General features: G+C 38.6%; 2 protein-coding genes across 2 annotated transcripts; both read right to left on the reverse strand.

Moving 5' to 3' along the window:
• Positions 1 to 871: 871 nt before the first annotated feature.
• slc35a1 (solute carrier family 35 member A1) lies at positions 872 to 7,141 on the reverse strand. The gene is made up of 8 exons (XM_083934393.1): positions 6,982 to 7,141; positions 6,599 to 6,779; positions 5,401 to 5,560; positions 4,278 to 4,430; positions 4,029 to 4,095; positions 3,596 to 3,772; positions 3,380 to 3,514; positions 872 to 1,524 (listed from the first exon to the last, which is right to left on the reverse strand). The coding sequence occupies exons 1-8, from the start codon at positions 6,989 to 6,991 to the stop codon at positions 1,391 to 1,393; spliced, it is 1,017 nt and encodes a 338-aa protein (XP_083790519.1). The 5' UTR covers positions 6,992 to 7,141; the 3' UTR covers positions 872 to 1,390.
• Positions 7,142 to 8,482: 1,341 nt separating this feature from the next.
• On the reverse strand, positions 8,483 to 11,325 carry LOC310961931 (protein yippee-like 5). Its single transcript, XM_083934237.1, has 3 exons — positions 11,186 to 11,325; positions 10,233 to 10,378; positions 8,483 to 9,440 (listed from the first exon to the last, which is right to left on the reverse strand). Exons 2-3 carry the CDS (start codon positions 10,371 to 10,373, stop codon positions 9,219 to 9,221), a joined length of 363 nt encoding a protein of 120 aa, XP_083790363.1. The 5' UTR covers positions 10,374 to 10,378; positions 11,186 to 11,325; the 3' UTR covers positions 8,483 to 9,218.
• Between the last annotated feature and the right edge of the window lie 3,432 nt (positions 11,326 to 14,757).

The raw sequence follows: 14,757 nt of genomic DNA on the forward strand, positions 1-14,757 counted from the left end.
CATAAAAAGCCTTACATTTTCAAAATAAAATCATCTTCCTTAATTGAATCCAGAGTAGAATATGCATTTCCTACTATTGTCTCCGGTATTTTCAACTCACACAGATCATTATCAAAGCAAGTTACTCCTCCCTTGGTTTTCATGTTGACTGTTGTTTACAGCTGGAAACAAATCAGCACCCTCGCCTGTTGATGACCCATGTAGAAGACATTAAATAAAGAAAAAAGTTAGTCCAATACCCCTTTTTCAGCAAAATGAACATAGAATAGGGGATTTACTGTCTTCCCATTGCCAGTAGACATCTATGCCTTTCTCTTTTTTCTGTGTCACAAACGTGCTGGAAAACAGGGTTAGTAAACGTGTCAGTCAAAAAAAAAAAGGAGCAGAAGTTACTGATGGAACATAGCATTTTGCCAGATAAGGGGCAAAATGTAGCTTGTCCACCCTGTTGTTGTGTGTGCATCAATGCAAATCGGAGCTGGGGCCGATGAATACCAATGACCACTGCAGAGTAAGGTTGTCACGATACCAGAATTTTCAACTTCCATACAATACTAGAATGAAAAAACAATACTCTATACCTTTTTCGATACCACAGCAAAAAGAAGATAAAAGAAAACCTAAAGGAGGATAGTTTTTACACTTAAGTGTTTGATTTAGAAAGGCCAAACCACCCTCTAAACTCTTTAAATGCTGACCGTCGCTGTTACTACTGTACACAGGGCTTCGGCACGTGGAGGAAGCTTGACAGGCCTGCCTTGTGTAGTTATGGCTGCTGAGCTACAACTGGAGAATCACTGTTTGAGGGAGGAGGTAAGCAAAGAAATACTTCATTGGTAGGACTGCGTAGATGCTGAGCAGAAAAAGTAGCTTTTACCATATTTCAATTCAGTTTTAATGACAGAATGTGACACAGATGTGATACAAAAGATACAAGACACAGGAGAGATGATATAAACATAATCACACATGCAGTCTGTCGTCATCCTTTCAAGTATGTTTTCCCATGAGTTGGGCACATTCGAAATTAGCACTATGTGATATGGACATAAGACATTAACATTAGACAGTGTAGAGCAGACAAAGTTCTGATTGAAAACTACAAGATAAGGAGTTGTGCAGTTAAATGCCCCCTGGAACTGATATATGGCGACATCAAAATGAAAGTATTTACACTTATCGCTCCAGCACGGCTGAAGATTAATTCCAAGTTTTCACTGATTGCTTCAGATAATTAGGAAACTTTAAAAGCAGCTAGCTATAAAGGTCAGTTTCAGGTCAAATGTGTGTTTTTTCTTCAATGAACTGAACACAGAGATGTCTCAACCGAGTGTTCTTTTGGAAAGTAACAGTGGCTCCCTAATCTCCCAAGTGCAGTGCTCCCAGTGACTCACACATTGATCAGTCTCTGTTTGGATTCCTTGTCTGTGTCTTGCCGGCTTAACTTAGATGTGTCTTGCTTTGGAAGTCCGTACAGGTAGATGGAAACACACACCAGCAAGGCTCCAGAGGCAAATGAGATCGCTGCACGAGAGGGAAAGAAAAGCAAGATGAGACATTTCCATAATTTAAGATAAGACATTTGTGGAATAGTTGTGTAACTGTAAAAACCTTTGTTTGCATTTTTATAATATATGCCTAAGCTTTTGGACCAGCATGTTGGGCTGACGTCTTCTGGTCGGTTGTTCAATATGCTTTTGTCTGCAGTTGCTGGTGTTACTTTCATATGCTGTGTTTCCACCAAAGCGTTTTCCACTGGGGGCTAGCTATGTTTTTTTTTCCTCCGTCTGAGACACCTTGGTTGAGTCTGGTTGCTATGATAAGGAAGTAAATTGTTGGCACAAGGTAGAGTACCTGCTCTGGATCAAAGGAAGGCTGAAGTATCAAGGTAGAGAGGACAAATATATACCGTCCAGCATTATTCATTTCTCCTTCGTTGTTGTTTAGCATGTGCACATGTAGGATGTGACGATTGTTCTTGATGGTATTTGTCAGCTAAAGTATCTTGATTGCTATCCTGATGGCTGGCTGGTCATAAACCCTGTCCCCTCTACACTGTTAGCGAATGAGACATGGGGCAAACTAAAAACTCAAAACTAAGCCTCAAATACATTTTCCCCAAATATGGTTTCTGTAAATGCTGGTAGCTTTTATCACGCTGATGTTTGTCAAAGTGTTTGTTTCTCTTGTACATTTGGTTTTAATTCATTATTTGTTGCTATAAAAACCGTGTGAAACGTCATGATTGACAGCCGTGATTGTCTCACGTTTGGTCAAGCGCTTGTATGGACGTCACAGAATTTTTAAAACATATGGTCTCAGGAAAAAAAAGACTTTGGTGGACACACAATGCTACCAGGTAAAATGCTCCCAATCTAAAGATAATTTGCAGATTTCATTTTCTGACCAACTGATTGTTTGAAGAGATGGTTAGAATTTCACTTGACCAAGATTTTCTTTGGTTGCCCTTCCAGCATGAGCAAACATTTATTTTTGTATGTGCAAACATACAAATCCAAGTCAAGGATAGGTGGTGTTGTATGCTGGATAGATCCTAAAATCCCTGGAGGCAAATTTGTGATGTGACTTGTGACAATCATAAGCCATAAAACACACCCTCGTCTGAGTCAGTCTCGCCAGACTGACGGCAAAGCTATCAGCATAACATAGGGATGGGTGTGAGCGAACGATTCCTTGAGTAGTCCTCGTTTCAACTCCATGGGTAAACAACGCCACTCAAGTTTTTTTGGGTGCACACGCAATTTTTGGAACCGGCTCTTCGCCTCACCATCCGAGAGAAGTTGTGTTGACTACATGACAGGGTTATTGTGCAAGGCTCTGATAATAATATGGATGTCAACGAGTTAGAAGCTTGTTTCCAACAAGTCTAACAGGCACTGGGACAAAAAACTGAGCGCTCTGTCAAAGCAGCACCTGATGATACCTGTCACCCATCGCAGCGCATGTTCTCCACAGCAGGACAGATCATTAACATAATTCATAGCATGTATGTATTTGCAAACGCAAATTTAATTATTTTTTTGTAAGGAAACAATGTTTTGAAGTGAACAAAAAAATCCTTTCAGGGTAACTGTGACTGTTTTGACTGAGAATAAACATTATAATAATAGCTGGAGTTTGAAACAAAAACTATTTCCCCCCGGGATTATTAAAGTATTTCTGATTCTAATTAGTTGTTGGGTAACCTGTATTCTGTGCATCATTATTCCTGCAGGAAGATGCGTTGTGTTCTAAAAATAAATTTGAAAAAACGAGTACTCTATTGACCATCGAGGAATAGATGCGATCCCTCTGTCTTGGAATAAACTACCCCAGCCCATCCTAGTATAACAACAATGTTTTTGAGAAATTAACTTACTTATCTGTAGTCCAAACAAGAGGACGGACGCCACAGTTGAGAGAACGATGGCGGCTGCAGCAGAGAAGCCTTTCATGATGTTGTCTGTGTACTTCACCACCACCGACGTGTACAGACCACCCACACTGGCCAAGACTGGAAGAACAAAGAGCAGCTAAAACACTGAAGAAAAGTGAAATCAAAAAGAAAACATCCTCAGGTTTTAGTCATACTTACATACTACGAAGCACACCCAGGGTGTATAACCATAGAAGAAGCCTTTCTCCAAGACCTTCTCGCCATCCGTCATCAAAACACCAATCAGGGTGACCACAATGCCGGACAGGTACATCTGGATGTTTCTCACCCACAGAGACGTGTCTGAGCTCTTCAACACCTTCTCAAAGTACACACCTTAATCAGAAGTTAAAAACAAGGTGACACATCTGACTCCTCAACGACAGCAATGCAAACAAAAATCCATTCACTTTAAGCAACTTGTGATTAGAAAAGACATCGGCTGGTGTCAGTTTCAGTACACATCACGCTTTTACTTGGCTGGTCAATGTTTAGGCACAGTGTTTGTTTAGTTACTCAAGTATTTGTATTGTGTAGGAGCTAAATCAATAATGGACAAAAAGGATTTTAAAGAATCCTTTGCCGATTTTACCTGCAAATCCAGAACAAACGACGGCAACAGCGATGGCCATGAACCCCACGAAAGGATTTTGCTCAATCTGGGGGAAAAAAAGAAATGACATGAGCCCCTAGACAGACGGTGAATACCACCTGCACTTGAGAAAATACAGGTAATAAAAAGCCAAATCCATGATAGAATGAGTTACAGTGGATTGATTAGAATTCACTTATTCACCGTGCTGGTTACAACATATAAATCTGAAATTATTCCACCCCCCACCTGAACTTTAGTGGCCTCCGCAGGCTTCCACTGGACCAGTGTTACGCCCCCGCAAAGCATGAAGACAGAGAACCACTGCAGCCGGCTGAGAGAGCGGTTCAGCATGAGGACTGTACACAAGGCCGTGCACGGGATCTTCAGCTGATAAGTCACCTACACAGGAAAACACAAGTTAGGTCTAAAATCTATTGCCTGTTTATAGAGAGGAGGGGGACTGAGCAATTATTGTCAGAAAAACACAGATACAGCTCCACGAATATTGTAGATATTTGAAAACTGCTGAGAATAACTACACTTTTCACCCTGAACTTCACACTGGAGGTATCAATATTTCTATTTTGGAAGTTTAGTTTCCATAAATCTGTTCTTTATTGTTCCATTCTCCCCCTAAAGACAAAGTCTAGGTGCAAGCTTCTGTGCCGCAGCGTGTCTAGTCGTGCTGAAACCATTAGTCGAATGACAGAAAATGAATCAACAGAAATTCTAATAACTGATCTTTTGTTTCTGTCATTATTCATGTAAAAAAAAAGCCAAACATTCACTGTGTTTCCAGCTTTTCCAATGCCAGGATTTGATGCTTTAATTGGAGTATCTTGAGATTTGGACAAATCAAGATATTTTAAAGTTGTGACCTTAGGATCAGGGAACATATAAAAGACATTTTTGCTAATTTCTGACATTTTGTAGACTTAAACAAGTATGGGATTAATAAAAATAAATAATTAAAAGACTAGTCTTTAATAAAACTAGCTGTGTTGTATTTGAATAGGCAAACTGCTAACTCAACTACACTTTATTCAATATGCACCCACTCTCATCAGTGCAGTTCTCAAAGACAACCGTGGTTAAAATATTACATATTTCACTTTAGCATCACCTCTGGAAATCGTGATGTACTGTTTCCACTAACGATTAATCCAGAAATCAGCCGTTTGATTAATAATGAAAACATTTGTTAGTGGTAGCTCTCGTATCAATTCGTGTCACTGATGAAACAGTTGTGTCTATTAACAGTCCGTGTCAAGTTAGTGGGTGCAGAACAGGTTCGCCAACGATCCACACCCAGCCATTGTATTGAGCGTACGTTCATTTGAACATCATAAGAACTGGATTCACCTCATACCTGATAAACTGCTGCATCAAGGTTGCTCAGGGCAAGAAAGGCCATGTTATTCTGAACTGCATACACTATCGAGGGCACGCTCAGCTTCAGCAGTTCTCTTGGGCTGCAGAATACATGTTCGACTAAAGCGTTCTTCAGTCTGGTGAGGCTTCCTGTTTCTCTGAAAGGAGAAGCAGACGAGAATAAGACTGCAGACTGATGAACATGTGTAAATACCTTCGATAAACCACTTAAATAGATTTCCACTTTGTCATAACTGTTGACTCTTATACACTCTTACATGTGTTTAAAAACAGAGGATTGAAAACAGTGTCTGGCATGCTTGTAAGAACCACAAAGGCAGCTCAGGACATATGACCCAATTTTTTTTGTTGTTCCAAAGTTCAGGACAAACACATCTAGCGAGGCTTTTTATGTTTGGAGCACATTCATGAATATCAGAGAACAGCTTAAACTGTTTACTTAAAACATATACTTAAAACTTACCTCTTTAGCCTGGCTTTTAACAAAAACTTGAATGTTTTAAAGCCATTATTATATTTATTCCCCTTGATTTTGTTGTCTATTATTATTATTTGAGTTGTATCATTGTCATTATAATATTTTCTCTACTATACCCCCCCCCCCCATTTTTTCCATGAGCATTAGACTAGGAAGTAAATTTGAATGAATGTGGATGAAAGCTAGGTGCTATGCAAATAGTTTTCTTTGTTAAAAGGTTTATGTGTAAGCACACATCACCCTTTAAGAGATTAAAGAATGAAACTTTTCCAGGTATACACATATATGACATGAGTAAAAATAGCAGTTGAGCTGAGGAGTAAATAATCCTTGTTTGAAGTTAAGGGGATAAATGTCTTCCTATATGATCCTGGTCCCTGTTGTTACATCTCAACTGACCTATAATAATATTTACAAATAGGAAAATAAGGGCTGCTGGCCTGTGGTTTCATGTTACTGTCCCTCTACCTCTAGACTGTGATGTTCTTGAGAGTTCTGTTTTTTATCAATCTTGTACAGACAGACAGATTATGTATTGCTCTTTTCCAAAGACATGTGTTGCTACTGTATCCACTCACTTGGTCACTTTTTCACTTACAAGGACCTTTCTAAACACTTTATCCATGTTGTCGTTTTTTCTAAGTACACGCCTGTAGTGAAAGGTGTTAACGGAGTATGTACGATGACCGACACTTACTTTGTCAGCATCCCCAGACTCAGTATTAACTTCATGACCTCAGTGATGCACACTGCAGTTGTGGAGAAGTACAGCTCTCCCGATGAGATGGTCCTTGTGTACCGCAGTGCCACCGTGTATGTAGCCGCCACCAGTGTCATCACTGTCAGGCAGTACAGTTTGAAGACCACGCTCACATTTTCTGAGGGGAGAAATGTAGTTACAATGGCAACTTAATGTAGTTTTTAAGAGTCATAACAAGTGTTACCACGACACTATGACTGACACATAACTAGCAGCTAGCAAGCTATTTTATTTATATTTCCGTTACCGTTACTGTTGGTCCTCTGGCGGCTAACATTAGCCTATCATGCTAGCTTGTATAAACTGGTAAACCAACTCACCGACGGCCATCGTTGCTCCGCTTTGTGTCCGTCCGAGAGGCAAGTAAATAGACTGTCCTGCCCACGTCACATGCCATCAAACCCAGCAAACATTTCTCCAGGGAGGATTGGGGGAATGTTGCCCAACCAGCTCCACATCAAGCAGTGAATCTGGTTCAGATGTTCCTGTCTGGTGGCAAACTGAACTTCATTTCCCAGAGTGCAGCGCGACTCGACTTTGCGACGGGTGAGTTTGTTTTATGTGCTCTGAAACGGTTGAAGCCAGAATGATAAAATGACAAACGTAAAATTGAGAAGCCCTTCGTTGGGAATGTTTGGTTTTAATGTGTTTAACAGTATTACCAAAGATATCATAATATTTACTGACGGTAATTCTGTCAAAACTGCTCTGGATGTAACCCGCTGCTTTCAATGGAATTCTATTGCTAGGCAACAGCCTGGGCCTTTGTACTCCTCCTGTCCTGTTGACATATTTTTATTAAATTATTATTTAAAAAAGGATTCATAAACAAAAAAATGTACAGAACACGAGTATAATAATTAAAAACCATAAAATAAAATACATAATAATGAACACACACAGGGATTTACATAATTTGTTATACAATTATAAGATTTGCATTAACTCATCATTTTGGTTAGTTTTTTTTGACAGTTATAGGAGGGCAAGATATTTCATTTTATGAATATAAAATTGAGCTAAGATAAATTAATTAAATACTGTTCGTTATTCGATAAATCTGGGTGTTTGAATATTAGTAACAGGTCAGTTTCTCCAAATGTAATATTTTTGCTAAAATGTTTTTTCGAGATCCAACTGAAAATCAGTCCAAAAGATGCAGGAATTGGACGAGTAAATGTTCTAGTGTTTCTACAGTGTGGTTACAGAAGCTACGTTTGTCATAAATATTGGAAATATTTGCAAATAATAGAGTTTACAGGGTTATATCGATGTATAATTTTAAATAATTTGCATACACTGAAACAAGAAAAAAAACTGTGACACCTTTATAATGTTTGTTAACGATGAAAAGATAATCAAGCAACAATATATTATACAATATTCTATGTGACCAAGTCACATTACGTTTTACAGGAGCCAGACACTCTGTTGTATTCAACCATTTTCAATTGTACAGCAAGTTTTTAGTCTCGAAACTTTTGCGTAAAACCTTGTTTTGGTAAGCTCTGTGATAGAGGTCTTCTTCTGACATGAAGACAGAGGTTGCCAACACTTAATGGTCAGAAATACCAACAAATATATAATACATATATATAGGCTAAAACAACACAAACACTTGTGAGTTGCATGGCAGTAGGGCATAATTATCAGATCAAGATGTCCTAAAAAATGGAATGAAAAATAATAAATTTCCCAGAATACTAAATTGTGAGAGTTCAGGAAAAACACACTGTTAAAATTGATGATTATGGACAGACATGTAAAAAAACAAAAAAAAAACAGATTCAATGAATAAATGCTGTTTGAACATATTTATTTTTTAACAAAAAAAAACATGTCTCAGTCTCATTCAATTAATCTGCCAACAAGTCAACAAGTAATTGACAAGAGCTCACTGAAAATGAACAGCACATGGATTTAAGATCAGTAAATCAGGTTCAGAAAGAGTGTATTAAAATGCAATTTTCTATATCTGATATCTGAACTCTAATCAAATTATCACCTTGATAACAACATGACGATGGAAGCTTATTAAGGGATATTCTAATACAGCTAATATTAAAAAAACAAACTCAATATTTAGATAATTTCTGATATAGTGAACACTTGACTGAATCAGAATTCACCAATGCCTTTAATGGCTTTTTCGAACCTCTACATAACTACATACTATCTGTCTATCTATCTGAACTTCCTGAAGGGCAGTGGGAGCAGATCCTCTCACTCTGACAGCTGCCGATATCCCACCGCACCAACACACTTCCCGGGCATCACAGTCTGTTGGGAACACATTGAAACTGCAGGCGATTTTAAATGGGTTGAGAGAAGCAATGGTATCACCCATCATATAATAAATTCTTCGATGTTTAAAGTTACGGGGAAATATCCACCACTTCTTGTTTAAAATTCCCACAAAGATCACAGCCTGTGATATTATATTTGTGTGTAGCTCTACTCAAAAGTGGCACCCTGTCTGTGCAAGTCAGGGCACTGCTGCTGGAGGAAAAGCTGTAGTTTGCACAGACCGATCACTGGATCTGCAACAGGAGTGGGCTCAGGAGTTGTCAGAGGGAACATGCTCGATGCCTTCGCTCTCCCTCACCAGCGCCCTCTCCAGGATGACACGGCCCTCTTTGTAGCGCTGGCTTTCCTCGTTGGCAAACTCGTACATCCAGCCCAGCTTGCTGTTGCAGTTCTTGCAGCTGACGTCCCGCACCATGTGTCTTCCTGTCAGCATGACTCTGTCTTGAACCTCGCTGTGCTGCAGATTGACAACCTGGTGGGCAGCATGTCACTGTAATAGTTAATGATCTTCTACTGAAGTCTTACAAGTTTTTCAAGTTATTTCAGCAAGTGAAAACATTTCAAAGTCTGATAGGTGTGAATTAAATTTGAATTCAGATGGGGTTTAGGCGGGCAACTGCAGTGATGTTCATTTTTGATTAATGGTTTCCTCTATGAAGTGTAAAAAAATAAAGAAGTAGAATAGAAATGCAAAAACAAAACAAATTCTCAAAAGCTCTATCCTGACCAATATCCATCCATTTCCATACAAAACCCAAATACTGTATATAACATTTATAATAATATAAAATAGTGAAATGGTTCAAATCATCTCATTTAAGAAGCCTGAACTTTCAAGTGGTAATCAAATTATTGGAGCTATTAATAGATTAATGGCCAATCATCTCCATTGCAAAAACATAAATGCTAGTTTTATTATTGGCATCAGGACAAATGAATATCTCTTATTTCTGTTTTTAAACAAATTCCAAATTCATGTTAATGCTGATTCTAATCAGATTAATTAACCAGTACTATTTTGTGCATGTGCATGTTTGTGGTTGTGAGGCATTCTGAAAAGCTTACTAGCATCTGTGAGGAACTGATCATAATATGAATAACACAATTTGTTTAATGTCAACTGAGTTATAATTATATTACAGCGTTAACGCTGTCTTAAACTACACTGTAAATGTTCCTGCGATAAAGTATTTTAACTGATACACTAAAAAGTACATCTCTGCTGTTATCCATGACCCAGGTGAAGGAGGTGATGTGCAGGTACCTTGTTAAACAGGAAAGCTCGGCCGGTGGCTCCGGTGAAGCGCGTGGAGATGAGTTCAGCTCGGTTGGTCAGGATGGTGTCACAGTTGGCACAAGAGAAGAGGCGAGTCCCGCCAATGTGATCCACGAAGATCCGCCCCATTTCCACTACCACCAGAAGGTAAAAACGAAAATATATGGAGAAAGTAGCCCTGTTACATGACATAAAACAAATTTCTGCAGCAACTGAAGGTACTGCAACTAAGTAAATACAACAGGGGAAAGTTGTATCTTCTCCTCATGGGTGAGACATAGGACAATGCATTATGTCAGAAATTTTGCAATATCTTTCACACTGTGGTAGCTCTCCTTTTAATATATCGTGTATTAGTCCATTTTGGGCCATGTTGCAAGTCAATTACATCTTTGCATCAATGTAAATAGGACTCTAATTTGTCAGGTATAGTAAGATAGATTTACCAGATATTCCAGTCAGATCATTATTTCCATAAAAAAAAATCAATTGGTTTTCCAGAAAGTCTATTACAGCCTGAACGATATCATGACATAAAATTACATATACAGAGGGTTTTATCCATATTCACCACTTGTTTTTTTCTAATGACAAAAGTGTTTGGGACCATTTAAATGCACCCATACTAACAATCCATACAGTTTAAGACAAGTAGCTACTATGTACGACTTTCACACCGAAGCTGGGGTTTACGTGACTCACATGAAGGCATCATTTGGCCTGTTTGTCAATAACTAACGTTAGGTTACAAAATAATAGTTGTTCCTGTCATAAACTAACAAAAGATGTGAGTTTTATGAAGTCAAAACAATCGACCCTACGGTCTGTCAGATAACAAATGTTGAAGGCATCCAGACAACAGCTAACCGTTAACGGCCGAACAACGATTAACGTCAACGGCCGAACACCCGATAACGCCATGTCAAAGCCGACTTTCTCACCTCGTAACGTTGGATAGCGAAATAGCAGTTGCGAATAAATGGAGATTTTTGTCGTCTTAAGGTGTCCTTAACCACAGATTTGTCTTTATTCTATGTCGGTCGTCGTTTCCTCCGTTAGTGTTGTCAAACTGAGCTCAGATGGGAGCAGAGCAGCGAGGACGACATCTTCGGGTCAAAACTTTCAAAGTAAATCCCTGCTAAAAACATTGACTGAGTCGACGCCATTTTAAACTGTTAAAACTTAATGATAATGATCTAAGTTGATTTGTTGAACTTTTAGTAGGATATGTACGGAAGACCAGCATCATAAACATCATACTTTTATCCAATTACAAAGTCCATGCTTTTATTTTGAATGCGGAGTCTCCCCAGTTTCCCCGGTGTTTCTTTGGTATCTGGGGCTCTAAATAATGACCACGTGGGGGCAGCAGAGCACACGCGCACATCAGGGAGTTTTATGGGCACTTATTTGGTGTAAAAATTAAGCATTTCGGTGAAGCCTGATAAAGCTTATTTCTCTGTGCCACAGAGCTCCATTGTTGTTCAATTCTATTAAAAACACACAAGAGTTCCCAACAAATTCACGTTTTTCTGCTGTTTGGTAGTGTTTGCTAAATAAATAAAAAATACAGTGCCCAGCTGTGTAAATTACTTTGCCTTTTTTAAGTGAAACTATATGATTGTGAGTAGTTTTTGAAGATTTACATATATTATTCATTTAAATGGGCCTGGGGCTGCCATAAAGGACAGGGACATCAGATGGTATTGAGAGATGGACTAACACATTGCTGGTTTTTAAAAAATAGAAAAATGCCAGCCTTATCCTCTAAGACAGGGGTGTCAGACTGATCCAGTAAAGCGCCATGTGGCTGCAGGTTTTCATGCCAACCAAGCAAAAACACACCTGAAATCAACTGTGTGAAGACAGTTCAGGTGATTGAGTAAGTCGAGTCAGGTGTGTTCTTGCTTGGTTGGCATGAAAACCTGCAGCCACACGGCCCTTTACTGGATCAGTTTGACACCCTTGCTCTAAGACAAGTCCCTGGTTTGTCAGGTGTTAGGTGCTTGTTTATGTTAATTTAATCTCTCCAGAGTCAGATAAATAAAGCATGAGTCTGTGCACTTAGTTATCAAATATTATAGACTAATTTAGCATTGATCAAGGCCACCACAGGCCACACTTACCAGTATACTACCCAGACACTAATATGTAGCCAAATACTTATCATGTACTATAAAAAAAAAAAAGAAACCTCATAAAGTAACAGATTAACCTCACAGCTAATCAAGACAATGTGATTTACTGGTCATACATGGCATACATCCAAATAAAAAAGTTAGGTATAATATAAATCCCAACAGGCTTAACTGTAAAAGCTTTTAATCACATGCTCTGCTGCTCCACTTCTACCACCTCAATAAGCTTTTTGCATTTATATTGTATGCCACGTGCACTTTATCATCCCATGTCCTATAATGTTAAAAATGTGTGTCATGTTATAGAGATCTCTCGCCTCCTCACTGCATCTGGTGGTCTATCGCCATTACTACGCCATTTCTTGTTGTTCCTTCTATTCCTTTGTGGTTTTTTTTATAATTTTATATCCGTTCATACCTTTATGCACTAAATTAAAAGGACGTACTGAGAAAACCGTAGTCGTTCTTTGCACTCCAAAAAAAGTCAAAGAAGCTGTATACTCACGTCTGCTCTTGTTCTGAGCATTTGGAGCTAATATGAGCATTTTTAAATTAAAGTTCTTCTGTTTAAGAGAGGGAATAAAAGTAAAGGATTTTACTTTCAGCAGTTTGACAAACAGCACTTTCATCTACTCTCTTGATTCGTACTTACCTGTAACACCGCAGGCTTCTAAATAAATACTTATTAGTAATAAAGTACTTGTTTGTGATCAGACGTTTTAAGATGTTTGATGAAATTCTTGAGACAGGGAACGGAGAAGAAAGTAGTGTTGTCACGATACCAAAATTATGACTTCGGTACGATACCTGCCTAAAATATCTCGATACCGATACTGAAACGATACCACGGCAGAGAACTAAAACATCAGCAAAAGTAATGGAATAAAATATTAGATGACAAAATGTGGAACTTAAAATTATTTATTTTTATTCATTACAACACTTAAACTTAAAAAGTCAAACTAAATATAGAGATTTTTGTCAAAGCTGCAGAACTTTATAGCTACTTAACTTGTAACAACAACAACAACTAAAGTGCTTTAATCCCAGGTCAAGTTTGGCCCATCAGTTTTTAATTGTTTGCACACACAGTTTGGATGACTATCATGATGTTTTTGCATAATGCAGAAGTTGTAATTACAGAACAAACTGTTCAGTCCATCTAAGCCTGTCCAAAGATTAGCATAGATCAGGGAGATAAACAGCCTTGTTTCAGCAGGAAGGTCATGCAGAGTTAATGTCCTTGAGGGAAGATAACAGACTGTAAAGGCAGTGCGGCCTCATATATCTGGATTACGGTAATCATGATTGGAGTCGACTTTCGGTTAGAGACAACGTTCATAGTTCCGCAGCATTTTAGATCCTCTGGGAGCAACAGGGACACAATGGAGAGATCATGAGTACACATATTCAGTAAAGAGCAACCTCAGCTGAGTCATTGCAGTGTGTACAGCTGTCCAAATGATCTGACGCAGTGATGCAGACAGAATTAGAGACAGTTTTAAAGTCTGTACATCATGACATAAAAACAGTACTAGTAAATAATCTGGTTAGTTGTTTTCGTAACTTCTTTGCCCTTTCTTCTGGCTATCACTTGTCTAATCAGAGGAGAGATCGGGGACGATACAACACTGAAGCATCGTTGTTGTGTAAAAAAAAAAGAAAAATGTTTCTCAGGCCTTGAAGGTGGCGATTTCAGGTAATCTTTGCTGTTCATCAATAAAAGTGGACGTAAATTAAATGTTTCTTGGAGTTATGGGACAAAAAATCTCCCACAGAAGGTTCAGTAGAAAGTTTAACTTCTTTGACACTCAATTCTTAAATACACTGTAGGTCATATTTACTAATGATTTTTCTAATCCTGTCACCGGTCTATTTATTCCAGATGTATGTAACTGGTCTGACATGAAGCCAATGAGGAGCATAGTTGAGGGAAATAGTTGTTTGTCATTTCTCAAGAGATAGTTACAACTTTGTTTGCTAATAACCAAGATAATCTTCCCCACCCTCTTTCACTGGCGCTGTTCTGCCCTGTCACACCATGTATCTGCTGTTACAGTGGCGTGTTTCCTGACCTCCTGACCTTATATTGTTGTAGTGGAGAGGTCAAGACAACATGTCAAGGACTCATAATATTAGGTGTTTAAAGCTCCAATATCGTGCTCATTTTCAGGTTCATACTTGTATTTCTGGTTTCTACTAGAACATGTTTATATGCTTTGATATTCACATTGTGCACATTATTTTTCTCATACAGTCTGTCTGAATAAACCTGTATTCACCCTCTGTCTGAAACGCTCCGTTTTAGCTCCTGTCTCTGTAAGACCCCCCTACCGAAACAGCCCAGTCTGTTCTGATTGGTCAACATTTCTGGG

This window comes from Echiichthys vipera, assembly GCF_963691815.1.
Source record: "Echiichthys vipera genome assembly, chromosome: 19".
Taxonomy (NCBI): Eukaryota; Metazoa; Chordata; class Actinopteri; order Perciformes; family Trachinidae; genus Echiichthys; species Echiichthys vipera.